General features: G+C 35.0%; 1 protein-coding gene across 3 annotated transcripts in view; it reads left to right on the top strand.

Moving 5' to 3' along the window:
- CTNNA3 (catenin alpha 3) overlaps positions 1-16,080 on the top strand; it is a 1,784,170-nt gene that overhangs the window by 1,186,486 nt on the left and 581,604 nt on the right. For all 3 annotated transcript variants that reach the window (XM_078434311.2, XM_078434309.2, XM_078434310.2), the window contains one exon: positions 1,124-1,280. In XM_078434311.2, the coding sequence (XP_078290437.1) occupies positions 1,124-1,280 (157 nt within the window). The remainder of the gene's footprint in view (positions 1-1,123; positions 1,281-16,080) is intronic.

A 16,080-nucleotide genomic window follows, 5' to 3' on the forward strand; every position in this document is an offset into this window, starting at 1 on the left:
GTGATGAAGTTTATTTTTGAGCAAATTGGTCAAAAGTCAAAGAGACTCTCCAGTGCCTTCCAAATAAGGCCAGGTCCTGAACAGGACTATCAAAAATTCCTGTTGATTTCTTTTGCATAACCAGGCTCTCGGTGAGACTGCTCACCATTTTCATGGCATTTCCTCCATTTTTCCACCTTTTGAATTTTGCTACTTCTGTGTCCTGTCCCATCATTCTTTTCCAATAGCGATTTTACTCAACTAACCACTTCAGTGTGAGGCCTCGCTAAAATCACAAACTTCCTGCCCTCACGACCAGTCCACTCCTTTTCTCCTTTCTTTGGTCTATTTTTTTTTCCTCCTTGGTTCTTATAACCATGTAACAGACCATATATTTGACTTACTTAACCTGCTAATTGCCTCTGTGCTTACCTGTAATAAAAGCTCCATGAAGGCAATGATTTTGCTTCTGTCTTATTTATTGCCATATCCCTAAAATCTGGAACAATGCTTAATACATAAAAGACACTCAGAATATATTTGAAATAATGAATGAATGAATGAATGAATGAACTAATGAATTAGTTAATAATGAATATTTATTGGCAAAATTCTGCAAGACCTCAAGGAAGTCAAAGATCTTATTCCAGTGCTTTGCAAATAGTTGCAAACATTCCCTACTGAGTTATGCAGTGTGAGTCCAAATGACCAGTTAACATGTCTCTCTTTCCTGAAGACTTTCTTTAGGACTTCTGCTGAAGGTGATCTCTCAGCTTTCTAAAGACTATTGACCATTAGTTGTGGTTATGATATGTATTGCATACTGAATTGACTTATGCTTATATGTTGCCCTTCCCACTGAGTAATAGAGAAGCTCCTTTAAGGCAGATACCAATTATCTTCGTATCTCTTGCAATCCTTAGTGCATTGACAATAAGTAGTTCTAAAATTAATTAAACTATTGCTGCAAATAAAATTAAAGTATTACCAAAAGCAAGGAGGGAGTTATACATGAGGGCATTTTACCATTGTCCTTGTTAAAGATGTATTTGTCTATTTTTCTTTTTTTAAAGAATACCCATTATCTGCACACTGGTTACTATCTCCAAAGAAATTACCATGTGAACATTCTCCATCTTTGCAGATCATTAATGCTGCACTTGCTTTGGCTGCAAGACCCAAAAGTCAAGTGGTCAAAAAAAACATGGAAATGTACAAGCACACATGGGAGAATCATATCCACGTCCTCACCGAAGCTGTAGATGACATCACAAGCATTGATGACTTCCTTGCTGTATCTGGTATGTTTTAAATCTTTTAATTTATACGTTTGCTCTTGTCAGTTTTCTGAAGCAGGGTAATTCTGAATATAATTAATTTTATGCAATATAATGAGACTCTTTTTAATGATCATCTTTCTCGAAGCAAAGTGCTGCTATGTGTGGTCTACTCTAAGATAATGAGCCTCATGCCTGGTAATCCTTACAATTCAACAATTTACACTGTGTATCTAAAACAAACTCCTATTCATGGACAAAGCATAATTGAAAATAGTAGCTGCAATTCTTAGGCATTTTCTGGCTTTTCGAATAAAAAATCATCTCCCCCCCGTAGTATATTTACATCTTTTTTTTCTCTCTTTTATTATATGAAATTTATTGTCAAATTAGTTTCCATACAACACCCAGTGCTCATCCCAAAAGATGCCCTCTTCAATGCCCATCACCCAACCCCCCCCGCCCCCCCCCCCCCCCCCCCGCCTCCAACCCTCAGTTTGTTCTCAGTTTTTAAGAGTCTCTTATGCTTTGGCTCTCTCTCCCACTATAACCTCTATGGGGGAGGGAAAGGGAAAAAAAAAGAAAAAAAAGAGGTATTTACATCTTTTGATTTCCCTGCACTTCTCTTCCAACAGAGTTTTTCTCCACTCAGAATGGATATATATATATATATATATATATATATATATATATATATATATACAGAGAGAGAGAGAGAGTGTGTGTGTGTGTGGGGGGGAGATGGATAGATAGATACACAGGAAAACTCTTCATTGATTTGAGATACACTATGTACTTCAGCTTCCTGTATATGTATTTGAATAATGGTGATCTAAACAATCAAATAAATAAATCTAAACATCTAACTATGTCACTTACAGATGTGTTTGTGATTCCATGTCAAACCTAGATGATTCTTTTATTACAGAATAGAACAGCATCCCACAGGATTATGAAATTATTCTCATAAAGCCATATCCTCAGAAGCATAACTTGGGTTTTGATTATATTGTTGTAATAGCAAAGAACTACTCTTTAATCTTTTTTATTTGTCTTAAAAATTAAGGCTCTCTGCTGCTTCCGATTCTGTGTCTCCCTCTCTCTCTGCCCCTCTGCCGTTCATGCTCTGTCTCTCTCTGTCTCAAAAATAAATAAACGTTAATTTTTTTTTTTTAAATTAAGGCTCTCCTTAAAATAAATCACATTTTCCTTTTTTTTTTTGAAAAGAGATTTTCTTGGAATGTGACAGTATTATTTTTTATAAAATGCAAATTCTCATGAATTTCTAACATTATTTCATCTTTTAAAAGTTTCCTGATGTGGTTTGTCTAACCTGTGGAACTCATTTCTTTCATGCATATATATATTCTCATCTTGAAACATAGTGTCAGAACCCTAGTATATTTTCATGATACATTAATGATATGAAAATGTGTGATAATTTTTTTAAATTTTTATTTATTTTTGAGAGAGAAAGAGAGAATGTGAGTGGGGGAAGGTAAAGAGAGAAAGGAAGACACAGAATCTGAAGCAGGCTCCAGGCTCTGAGTGGTCTGCACAGAGCCTGATAGAAAATTCATAGTAATTGTTTCAAAATTGTCTTATTTCTATAGAGCTAAAAACTTTGAAAATTATAGAAAGTGTATGGGAAAATATTAACATTCATTGGTTCCACTATTCAGAAATAACAACCACTGATATTTGATTTATTTCCATTTATGTTTTTAAATAAGTGTGTCATTAGGTATATCATAAATATTTAGCTGAATTTTCCCACATCATTATATATTCTTTAAAAAAAAATCATTCATTTATCTGTTCTTCTTTGGTTAGCATTTATATAAATTGAAATTTTAATTGCTATAAATAATGTCTTGTTAAACATATTTTTGTCCATTTGCTGTCTTCTTAGTATAGATTTTGTGCATATGTGTATCCAATCAACATCTTGAATTGGGGCAATCTTTTGTTTAATTGTTAAGTGTTGAATTCTGGTTTTTAGTTGGTTCTTTAGGTTACAAAACAAAGGAAACTTCTCATAATACTCTATGTAAAGGCAGTTTATTATAGGTTTACTAATAGCACAATAGGGAGACTCTCCAGGACACACAAGAACAGGAACCGTAATTGGCCAAGCCTTGCATGATTAGAGCTGTAGAAGGCTTGGCATCTGAGCAGCTCTGTAGGGCCTCTGAGCAGATGCTCATGCTTTTTCCTTTCAGTGCTGGATTAACCCGACCTAGCAACCTTCTGAGTCTGCTACTTTCTGTGAACAGAATGCTGTGCGTACACATAACAGAAAACTCATACGGAAGTTTCCTAAATAACAAAAATCTCCAATTACTTCATGTAACTAGATGTTTAAGAAAGTTGATTCTAGACTTACCAGCGAAAGCGTACCAAAGGACTTGGATAGGAATAGTGAAGATACGTGAGGAATATCACTAACATTGTTTAGAATTGTCAGTACAGGGTAATAATTAAAAAGTGGACTAATATTTAATGTATCTCATTATTGTTTTAAAATTCTTTATAGATAATGCACTCCATTATATTCTATACCCAGGGTGAACTGTTCCTAGTTGGCTGCTCTTTGGATGCCCTAGTTGGTAGTGGTTTAGGTTATTAATGACCTTTGTAGACATCTCTGTATTCTACTGACTTTCCGTTATGGTTGCATCTCAAAGCAATATACGTACCACTTAAGGTAGGAAGGCAAGCTTGTTGGCTTCAAGTTATCAGGAGGAAATCCTTCTTGGGTGATTCCATCAGACTTTGTCTTACTTGTCATAGGTCAAAACTTGTTCCTGAATCTGTCTCTGGACAAATTGCTGGCAAAAGGAAATGGGATTTCCATGATGGGCTTGGAGTGGTGATTAATGGTTAATAACTGACCAAGGGCCAGAGGAAATGGTAGTCCTAATTTGTAGCACTTCCTGATTTCTGTGGAATAAATACTCTCATGTTGACAGGTGTCAAGCTACTGATGTGATGTCACTGAACTCTGAGTTGGGAAGAGATTTTATAAAAACAGGTCTTGTGAACTGGTGTAAACATATCCTAGCAAACTGCTGGGCTTAGAACAGTCATAATTCAACCTTTCTGACTAATGACTTACCATACGAACCAGATCCAGGGTTTTATGAACAGAAAAGAAGAAAACATGGCTGTTGACTAGAGACATATGTTTACCCCAAGCACTCAGTGACATCCACTCCTTTCTCAGGTCTCTGTGCTTTCATAAACTTACCTTGTATTAGTTTAGCATGAGCCCCATTGATGACTCTCATTACATCGTAACTTTCAACATCTGTTACCACAGATAATAGCATCTTTTCTCTGAATATCCCTAGTCGAATAAGTAAGAATCTAGCTGGCTTTATACATCTTTTTTTAGTATGTGGCTAGAAGTCCTAAGTCTAAGATCCCAGGGAAACCAATGGATGGGTAATCATGGTTCAAATAGCTGTGATGGTGGCTGTCTCAATCTGGCAGCTTTTGTGTGGAGCTGATTTTCTTAGAAAAAGTTGCAGATGTGATTAGCAGTGAAATACTTCTCTGCTGGTACTTTATAATAATCTTTCAGAATATGCTGTTTGTACTAACAGACTTCTGATTCCTGTTTGCCAGGTAGAACAACTGAGAAGTTGGTTCATATTTGTGAATTATCTAGAGAATATTATATTTTCAAAATTTTTATAAATATTTCATCCTTTTCCTGGGCTTTCTTTCAGTAGTTAACAGCAATACTCAATTCTTTTTTTTTTCTTTTCTAAGAATAAATAATAGAGGCCCTGAAATGATCCCCATTGTCTCCTAGTCAGTTACGAAAATTTGGAGATTCTTAGAACATCAGCTCTCCATATTAAAATACAAACAAAACTTAAAACCTAAAATTGGTGTGAAAGGATTCTTGGAGTTTAAACTATCATTTTATTGTCATTAGCAAAGGTAGAGATCACATCACTAAAATGTCTTATATAATGTTTTAGAATAATTAAATAATCCAATATTGACTAATAGCTCTTAAAGTAATAGCAAATGTCTTTTAACTATTGCACTTCCAAATATAGAAATATCATTGATGATTTTTAAGTTGTATGTTTATATCATCACCAAATTTCTCTTGATGCACAGAAGTCAAAGTACCACTTTTTAGAAGCTATTTTTGTATTCTTTTGTTTCCAGCTATACACAGAAAACTCTTAACATAAGTACAATCAGTTCTTTCTTGAAAATCATAAGGAATATAGCCACCTTGTCAATTAAGAATTTATTATATATTTAAAATTTTTGTGTGTAAAATTAAAATGAAACAGTGAACAAAAACCCACCTGTAAAATCAGAAGGGTGTTTGGCAGGCTAAGTTCTCTGACATTCAGTTGTCCAAAAGAGGCCCTTTTTAGTTAATGTTATTTATATAAAAACTTCCAGTGTCTTGAAAGTAATTAGAAAAAGTTCTTAAATGCATAGATTTTCAAACGTTTTGTCCCATCACTTACCATAAGAATTATTTCCACACCATTCGCTATGTTTTTTTTATCACTCTCTGAAAATACGTGTAACAAAACACTTGTGAGAAAGTTGCTGATCTGAAAGATTCTTTGACCACATCAACGTCTGTCTTTTGTATAGACAGAAGATGTTTCTATGTGAGGAGATATAGGAAGCTCTCTTTCCAGCCTGCCAGGATGCCTGAAATCCCCAGGATTAGTTATCCATGTGGGAGTATAAAAATGTTTAAGATCTCTGTTTAAGATGCAAATTTGGAAAAGGAAACATATTAACACATGCCTCAGCTTTTAGAATCATTGCATTAATTGACTCATTAGGAGTTATAACCTCAAGGAACTAAATTCAGAAGTAAACTTGGATAAAAGAGGAAATGACTTGGACCATAAGAACTATTCAACAATTAGTAAGAGCTGATTACATGTGAGGGTTTGTGAAAATATGACCTTTCTTTCATTTATTCATTCATTCATTAAATATTTATTGCATAATTTTAAGTGCTAAACCCTACAAAAGCTACTGGAGATTGAAAAATGAGTCAAAGTTAGTGGCAGAGCTAACTTGTAAGGAAGCTGTGATAATGGGGATTGTTGGAGGGAGGAGACTATGTGAGGAATGGAGTAAGCCATGGACAATGGTTTGGAATTTTCTGAAAGAGAGATTGACCACTTATTGATTAGAATAAGCACTACCATTCCCTTATTGTAAAAGGTTTTCTCATTTTAAAGATAACATCCTACTGACTCTCAGTGAAGTCAATATTGAATATTGAAGGATGTCTGGAGATCTTTTACTCCATGTCCTAGATTTCTCTCTACTACATCCACTTTTCTCCATATCCATGACTCTCACCCCAGGTTAAACCACTCCCTTTACCTGAATTACCACATAATCTTTCTAGTTGAATCTCCTGCTTCCAGAGTTTTGCTTGAAGGCTGACTTTCAATAGGTATATGCTGAATGAATAAAAGTACTTACTCCCCTTTTTAATTCTATGCAAGATTAATTTGGGGAGGTTTATGCCTTAGGCTTTCAATAAATGTATTCATCTTTGGAATAAATAGTTAAAAAAACCTTCAAATTATGAAAAATAATTTTAAGCATTAATCTCACAATGTTCTGTGACCTTGACTTAGTGACACAAAGGTAACTCTGATGCTGCCCTCAAAAATGTACTAACAAAAGCCTCTGTATTCATGACATTGTAGTGAACATCATCTTTGACTGCTAAAAAGTTGTATCTGAATCATTCGAAAAAGAAAAATGAAAATAAATAGATTTATAATTTTCTTTCAAAATTAATACCAAATAAACACATAATATTAGCAAGATCAAATGTTGTATCAATAGCATACAAACTAAGCACTCTTAATACTCAGTATAATCTTTATAATGTTTATGAAATAGGCGCTGCGATAAAAGGTGACCAACATAGTATGTATCTATGCAAAGATAAGTTATATGATATAATTATAACCAATTATCTATTACCATATGCACTTATATATCTCCTCATCTTATACCTATTTGAAATTTTAGTTGGTTAAAGGCATCAAGACATGACACGTTTCAGTAAAAATATATTCCCTTAAAATTGGGATTTGAAATCAGATTGTGCAAAAATTGATTTTGATAAAAATATATTGAATGTCAACTGCATGCAATGCAGTAAGTATGCTGCAAAGTGGAGAAGGATGTATAGAAGGAAAAGGCACAATGTTTGCTTTCAGAGAACTCACGATCAAGTATACACAGATCAGATCCCAAGGGATCTGATTAAATGCTGTGTAGTTAATGCTGTTGAAATGTCAGAGTATTGAGGGAACCATTTTTTTTAACATGTATTTATTTTGGGGACAGAGAAAGAGCATTAACAGGGAAGGGTCAAAGAGAGAGGGAGACACAGAAGCTGAAACAGGCTCCAGGCTCTGAGCTGTCAGCACAGAGCCCGACACGGGGCTCGAACCCACGGACCGAGAGATCATGACCTGAACCGAAGTCGGACGCTTAACCGACTGAGCCACCCAGGCGCCCTGAGGGAACCATTTTTAAGGTGATCCTGTTTGAACTGAATTGTTGAATTGAACCTTGAAGATATTGGAATAGCATCCCAGAAATAGAGAAAAATGTGTGAAAGCACATGGTGGCTTCATTACAGGAATAGAGGGTACATCTGGTGTGAAAAGTCAAGGGGTGGTATTATATAAGACCCCAAATATTTGAGGAAGATGTAAATCACCTAAAATATTTAATAGTAGTGTCACAGACTATATCAGTTTTTCAGAGCACTAACTCCAGATGCTGAAAACCACTCTTATCGTACAGAATGAAGTAGATAGAGCTAAAAAATGATTTAATTGTTCTTAGAAGGAAAAATAAAGTAAACCCCATATCAAACAGGTCTTCCCTCACTTTCTTCACCTTGCCCCCAAGAAATTAAACATATGACACATCCAAGATGCGATAGTAGGAAGGTGAGGTGAGAGCCAATTTGATGACTTTAACCTGGCTCAGGCTGAATTAACTTAGGTGCCCATTTCCCAAGGAAATGATCTCTTCTTCATCTGAATAGTGCGGTGATGATGTATAGCCAGAATCTTCTGTGCCATCGGCTAAAATCAAAAGACAGTGTTATTGTGGTTCTAAGATCTTTTGTTCCTCTTGGTTCTCTGTGATTATATTTTCATGTGATGGTATATGCCTCAGTGATCACTGTGGAGACTTCAGGGAGATTATACACACAGCTAGCTTTACATAAGTCATGGAAAGACAGGTAGAAAGCATGCTTTCAAAAATGGTTGAATAGGTTCCCCCAAAGTAATCCATTATTGCTCTGTTGATAATCATGTTTTGAATAACCACCTAAACTTACGTGACGAAAGCATAGTTTGGGCACGGGAACTGGAATTTATCACACACCATTCCATGTACTAACAGGCAAGTTCACTCAAGATGCTCTCATTGAATGAACAATAGATTACTGCAGGACTATTGTTTGAATATTAAGAATTTGATTTTTAGAAAAGCTATAATTAGAAGTCATTTTTATTAAAATCAGATTTGAGAATTTTTGTCAGAACTTTAAGGTAAGCTGGAGGAATCATCAATAATCTTACTGGTGAGGTAACCAGCACTATGGGATTATGTCTTACACTTGTATATAAAGGTAATAAATATTTCCTAAATTCTGAAGATCTAATAGCTATGTACTTATAAAACCTCTGAATGATAAAATAGACTTTAGTAAGGGATTCTTTAAAAAAATTCCATAGAAAATATATGTACAGTATTAATTACCATATTATTTGTGATGGACACATTGACAGAAATTTTCAACAAAAACAGAGAATGAAAGTGAGTCGAAAATTTCATTTGCATTTAGTTATTTCTGAACAGTGTCTCAACTGTAAGCACGTGCATTTATATTTTTTAATTTAAAAAATTGTTAATGTTTATTTTTGAGAGAGAGAGAGAGAGAGAGAGAGCACAAGTGTGTGTGTGGGGGGGTGTCAAAGAGAGATGGAAACCCAGAATCCGAAACAGGCTCCAGGCTCTAAGCTGTCAGCCCAGAGCCCCAAGTGGGGCTCAAACCCATGAACTGTGAGATCATGACCTGAGCTGAAGTCAGAAGCTTAACCAACTGAGCCACCCAGGTGCCCCTAATACATGCATTTAATAAGTGTAATTTGAGTAATTACACTTAATATGGTGACTCCTGTGGGAAAAAAATCCTTAATATGGTGACTCCTGTGGGAAATTTTATAGATTAGATGACGTATTCAAAGGAAATTTTCTCCTTCCCATACAATAGTCCCCCACCTACTTGTGAGTCTAAGATGTGCTCCTGAGCATTCCGAAAGACCAGTCTTCAGTCACAAATAAAGGGGTTTTGGGCAGGAAAAGCAGGATGCTCCCCACCTATATTTTCTCCAAAGATAGGAAAAATGGAAAATGTAGCATTCCTCCTGCTACACTGGTGGCTGCAGATACAAGACCTGAAAGTATGAAGTCATGTATCTGAAATTGAAAATTTGTTTTGGCATACTTTTGGGTCTTTAATAGCATCCTGGAGAATCTTAACAAAACAGTAAAAACCTCTTCTTACAGAATGGCTCCAGAGCTTGTGTTGTGAACAATTTATGTGTATTTGAGAAATACAGCTAGGAATTACATTCTCACAAAGCATATATCGTTCCTACTAATATTTCACCACTGAAGGAAATCCGATAGATGAGGCATCAAGACAATGGATTGTGTCTCTAGAATCCATGGGATGCACAGGAAGAGAAGAATCTGGAGTAGGTTAAGCATGCTTAGGATTGATGATTTTGTCATTTCCTACCAAATCTTTGGAAAATAACCTCAACTCATTAAATTCCCTTCTCTAAAATATTAATAATTATATTATTTTGCCATGGTCTGAATGTTTGGGTCCCACCGAATTCTTATGTTGAAACCCTAGTGTCCTATATGAAAGTATCAGAAGGCAGGGCCTTTGGGTGGTACTTAGGTCAGTAATGTGGAGCCCTCATGAATGGGATTAATCTTCTTATAAAGGAGACCCTACAGAGATCCCTAGCCCCTTCCACTATGTGAGAACATAGTGGGAGGCATTGGATATAAACCAGGAAGAAGGCTCTCATCAGAATACAACCATGCTGGTGCCTTGATCTTGGAACTCCCAGCCTCTAGAACAGTAAGAAATAAATTTCTGTTTATAAACTACCTAGTCTGTGTTATTGTGTTAGAGCAGCCTGCACGAACTAAGACACATTTACTCATTTATTTAACAAATATGTACTGAGCACCTACTAGGTGATAAGACTGTTAAATTCTGAAGATAGAACAGAACTCTCTACCTTCTTAAAACTCACATTCTTTCATGGTTGGGAGAATTAAATAAAATGATAGACAATAAAACCATGGTTTGTGAGCATAACTCATTCCAGAACCATGCTTATAATCCAAAGCATTTGCATACCAAAGCTAATTTCCCCATAAGAAGTAATGCAAACTCAGATGAGTTATTCCACAACCCCAAAATATTCATATAAAATGATTATAATACTGTAATATAATATGAAATAATAAAGAAAATAACAAAATATAAAGAAAAACAAATTAACCTGCACTTACCCTTGAAAACCTTCATGGTTGGTGTGAGGGAGACAAGAGAGGGTTATTGTGCAGGACGACTTTCATTATCACTAATGGATGTTGACTGTAGTACAGTATTAATAAACTCTTGTCATATACCATGTTTAATGTAACTAGCAATAAGGCAGCAGGGGAAAGGGTCTATATCTGCAGGCAGCCTGATCTAGAATGAAGCAAAGCATTCCTAAGCTTACTGTTGTATGGAAAAGCAAAGGACTAGCCATAGGTACTTTTTATTTTTTAATATAATTTATAGTCAAGTTGGTTTCCATACAACACCCAGTGCTCATCCCAACAAGTGCCCTCCTCAATGCCCATCACTCACTTTCCCCTCTCCGGCACCCCCCATCAACCCTCATTTTTTTCCTGAGTATCCAAGAGTCTCTTATGGTTTGCCTTCCTCCCTCTCTGTAACTCCCCCCCCCCCTTTCCTCTCCCCCATGGTCTTCTGTTAAGTTTCTCAAGGTCCACATATGAGTGAAAATATAGACCATAGGTGCTTTGAAGTGACAAAAAATACACCAGTGTCAGTTGTGGGCACCTTCCAATGTTCTGAATAATCACTGATTTCTGCCAGACAGCCTGAGACTGAGCATCTGAGAATGGGAGACAGTCACTCACAATCCTGCAGTGAAAGAGAGAGAGAAAGAGAAAGAGAGAGAACCATTGGCTCAGTTGTGATCATGTGATGTTTGGTGTCACGTACTACTCATATTGCAAGGCATCGCTCGTTTACCAACTTAAAATTTATTAGAAATGTTTACTCATCTTGAAGAACATTCACAGAACAAGTTACTCACAATCCAAGATTTTACTGTATTTAAGATGCTTTGAAGAGTGATTAAGACATAGTAAGTGGCCTAGTAAAAGATAGATGTTATTTACTTGTATCTTTGGCAGGCCATTCTTAAAATTTAAAACAGGTATGAGAAAGGTAAATCTCTTTAATTTTTTAAAATGTTTACTTATTTATTTTGGGAAAGAGAGCATGCACGGGAGAAGGGTAAAGAGAGAGGGAGGGAGAGAATCCCAAGAAGGCTCCACGCTATCAGCGCAGAGCTCATTGTAGGACTTAATCTCATGAACTGTGAGATCATTTTCTAAGCCAAAGTTCAGAGTCAGATGCTTAACCAACTAAGTGACCCAGGAGCCCCAAAGATAAATCTCTTTAAAGGACTACCTTGTTAAAAAAAAAAAAAAAAAAAAGAGGTTAGAGTGGGAGAGAGACAAAGCATAAGAGACTCTTAAAAACTGAGAACAAACTGAGGGCTGATGGGGGGTGGGAGGGAGGGGAGGCTGGGTGATGGGTATTGAAGAGGGCATCTTTTGGGATGAGCACTGAGTGTTGTATGGAAACGAATTTGACAATAAATTTCATATATTTAAAAAAAAAGGACTACCTTGTTAAACTATCCCAATACTTAGTACATTATGGTTTAATGTCAGATATTGACAAGATGTAGTAGAATGGGAACTCTTACACACTGCTTCTGGGAAGGTAAATTTTTATAATTTGTTTGAAGAACAAAACAGGACTATGTAGTACCTGGACTATTTTGCCACAAATATCCATATATGTATATGAGAAACTTGTACACATATTCATAAAGAAAAATTGTGCAAATGTGATCATTATGGATTGTTTTAAATAGTGAAAGTTTAAAATAATATAAAAACCCATCAGTAGGAGAATGAATAAATAGCAGCAAACATAGTCGTTAAAACAAACTTGTTTCATATGTCAACAGATTTTTAAAACCAATATTGAGTAAATTAGCAAGTTTTAGAGCAATGTGAACAGTAGGGTGCCATAAATGCCACACATAACAAGTACATAAGAGTGATTAACTCTGGAGAAGAAGTTGGATGGGACTGAGAAAGAGTACATGTGGGACTTAGATTGTAATGCTTTATTCTTTAAAAGTAATATCATAACAAAATCTGATGAAAAAATAGCATCCATTGTTATTGAAGTACGTAGATTAGTTTCTATATTTTATTATGATTTCTACTTTTCTTAAACTTTTATAATAAAGGAGTTACTGGAGGAGTAAATGTCAAGGTAGAAGGACAGACAGCATGATTGATTCTGTGCCTGGGCTAACGCAGAGATCTTCCCAGGTGACCCATATCTGCACCTGAAACTCACCAAATAATGGAGATCACCCAGTATTTTTGAGTTTGATTGTGAATCTCAGTAATACTGAGTAAGAAAATGCTTTGTGAATGTGAGCCTAAACCTTTATCACTAAGGGTCATATTGTGATGGACTGATATTTGGTGAGGTTTTGTCCCATTTTTTACCCTTGTTTTGTGAATGAGGGTATCAAAAGGATGGCTAGACTTAAAAAAAACAATTGTGAAATATTTCAAGTATCCATAAAATACTAGAGTACATAGAATATTAAACAATGTAACCTTATCAGGAATCTTTATCAAACCTTCACTTTTGTCATACTTGTTATTACATGTAAAAATGAAGACCCTTCTGTAACCTTTCCTAGGTTTTTACAAATTTCCCTTTATTAAGAATTTTGATGAAAGTTCTTGCCTCTTGAGAAGCAGAGCTGCATGATAGACATTTTCCTTCTATGGATTAGATCTAAAGCATCAAAATAATCAGAACCTGTTTTAGGGAATAGAATCTTTTTACATTGGGCATATGAATAATCAAAGCTAAAGCTGAAAATTTTTCCATAAGGGTATGATAACACAATTTGAGTGATATTCTATGCTACCGTCTTCATGGAAATTGTGAGAGTAAGTAATGGAGGAATGAATGTCTTTGAAGCAGGAACCCCACACACATTTTGGTATTGGCAAGTTAACCATTTATTGTGTTAGTCAACAAATATTTATTGAACAATTTGTATTTACCCTAGAAATAACAATGGTGAGTAAGACACATTGGACTTATTTATTACAGATCTATAGTCTAATTGAGGAAACAGTCTTTCTGATGCCAATTGTAATGTGGTAAAATAGGTTCTGTTTAGGCTGTCTTTCTATCAGCAAAGAAATTGTGTGACAGCCAATCTTTGAAATCTCATCATTTTGTAATTATTACTTGAGTTTGTGATCACTCTCTCATGTATTGGCATTTAGGACCTATAGGATTTAATTCAAAGAAGGTCCAAAGCAAAATCCATGTTTACTGTAATATTATTTTATTCATCTCTGTAATAATTATGGATGCACAGCAAATAATTTTCAATCTGGTTCTCCATAGCATTTTTTAAAATGTATAATTAGCAAGAATTTACAAATAAGCTAACCATTTACATCCATTGATAAGTTTTTTTTAAGTTTTTTTAAAATTTATTTTGGGAGAGAGAGAGGGAGAGAGCACTCATGTGAGCAGGGGTGGGGCAGGGAGAGAGGAAGAGAGAGAATTCCAAGCAGGCTCTGCACCGTCAGCACAGAGCCTGATGTGGGGCTTGAACACACGAACTGTGAGACCATGACCTGAGCTGAAACCAAGATCCAAATGCTTAATCAACTGAGCCACCCTGGTGCCCTTCCATTTATAATTTTATATGTACTTGTTTTCTTTCTACACCATACATTTCCTTGTAGGAAATCAGCTGCTTTGAAATTTCAGTTTTTCATTACATATACCTGTTAATTGATAATTTAGGAATATGACTATTAAAAATCTAAACTAAAAATATATATACTTGAAACTACCAAAAATCGAACACTTAATTGTAATATTTTGATTTTAAAATATCCAGTGCCATCTAGACCAGGTAAAACACAACTCCCCAAGGCCTTTTCAAGTTAGTCTATGTTAGGGAATTTCAGGAATTTCATCAACCTAAGATGAAACTTATTTTTTTTAAATGAAGTTCTAATATACTGTATGTGGAAAATGGTCATCAGAGGAATGAAAAATGGGCTTTTTGTGTATCTAAATAATTCAATATATAATAACAACATTTAAATTCCCAAGGAGTCATTTAATATCTTCTTGCAAATTTGTATCCACCCTTTTGATGGTGATTTATGTGCTTTCTGTTTCCATAATAAATTGCAAATAAATCCTCTTCGCCTAACTACATGGGAAATTTCATGAAAACAGAGATATTCAATCTTGTGATTTTACTCTTTCTTTCTGAATTGGGTTATAAAATCTAGTTAGCTAAAATTGTATACGTTGTTTATGATCAGTACATTACATAGGGTAACCTCATATTCAAAGTATAAAAACTGGCTGAAGAACAATGGAGACTTACTCTAAATTATAGATCAGTTCTATATAGATCTATTCTATCATATTTAGCAAAAAAAAAGTGTGGTGGCTGTATTAAAAGTACTTTATTAAAACATGATATATATTTACACTGTCACAATTTAAGTAAATAAATTTATAAATTTTCTGCATCAATATTTATATGGTTCTAATAGCTGTCTAATTGTGTGTGTGTGTTTGTGTGTGTGCGCGTGTGTTTACTTTGGTGCATGGCTTTTTTAATGTTTTGTTTGTTTTTGTTTTTAGAAATGCTGCCATTAACATGTGTGGAAATTTTGATCCCAAGAACTCTAAGAGTTTTATAGATATTTCCTCATTTATTGTTCCACCTAGAAAAAAATTGGCTAGTATAATCATGTTTAATATGTAGAAGGCTGTCACAAATAATTCCTAAATTGCTCAAATTCTCTAAGACAATAAATAATAATGATGTTATTTTTAGCTACTCTAATATAAAGAGCACATAAAAGCACCTATCTTTCACAGCAGCCTATTATTCCCTATTAAAAATTATTTTTCCTCTTAAATTGGTTTTTGCCTATATTTTAAATGTTTATTTATTTATTTTGAGGGAAGGAGGGGCAGAGAGAGGGAGAAAGACAATCCTAAGCAGACTGCATGCTCAGCATGGGGTCAGACATGGGGCTCGATTTCACAATCACAAGACCATGACCTGAGCCCAAATCAAGAGTTAGCCGCTTAACCGACTCAGCACCCCCAGCACCTCTATTTTTTTAATGCCAAAATATGGAGGTCATGTTTAGACCATAATTCTGGGTTTTTCCCTCTGGAACTTTATTGAATCACACGGAAGGATACACTTAACTTTGAAGGCTAACTTTTGATTTGTTACTCATTCTTCCTTTCAGTCTAATAATTAACAAAAGATCAAGTCCCTTCCTC

This window comes from Panthera onca, chromosome D2 (assembly GCF_046562875.1).
Source record: "Panthera onca isolate mPanOnc1 chromosome D2, mPanOnc1 haplotype 2, whole genome shotgun sequence".
In the NCBI taxonomy this organism is placed as follows: Eukaryota; Metazoa; Chordata; class Mammalia; order Carnivora; family Felidae; genus Panthera; species Panthera onca.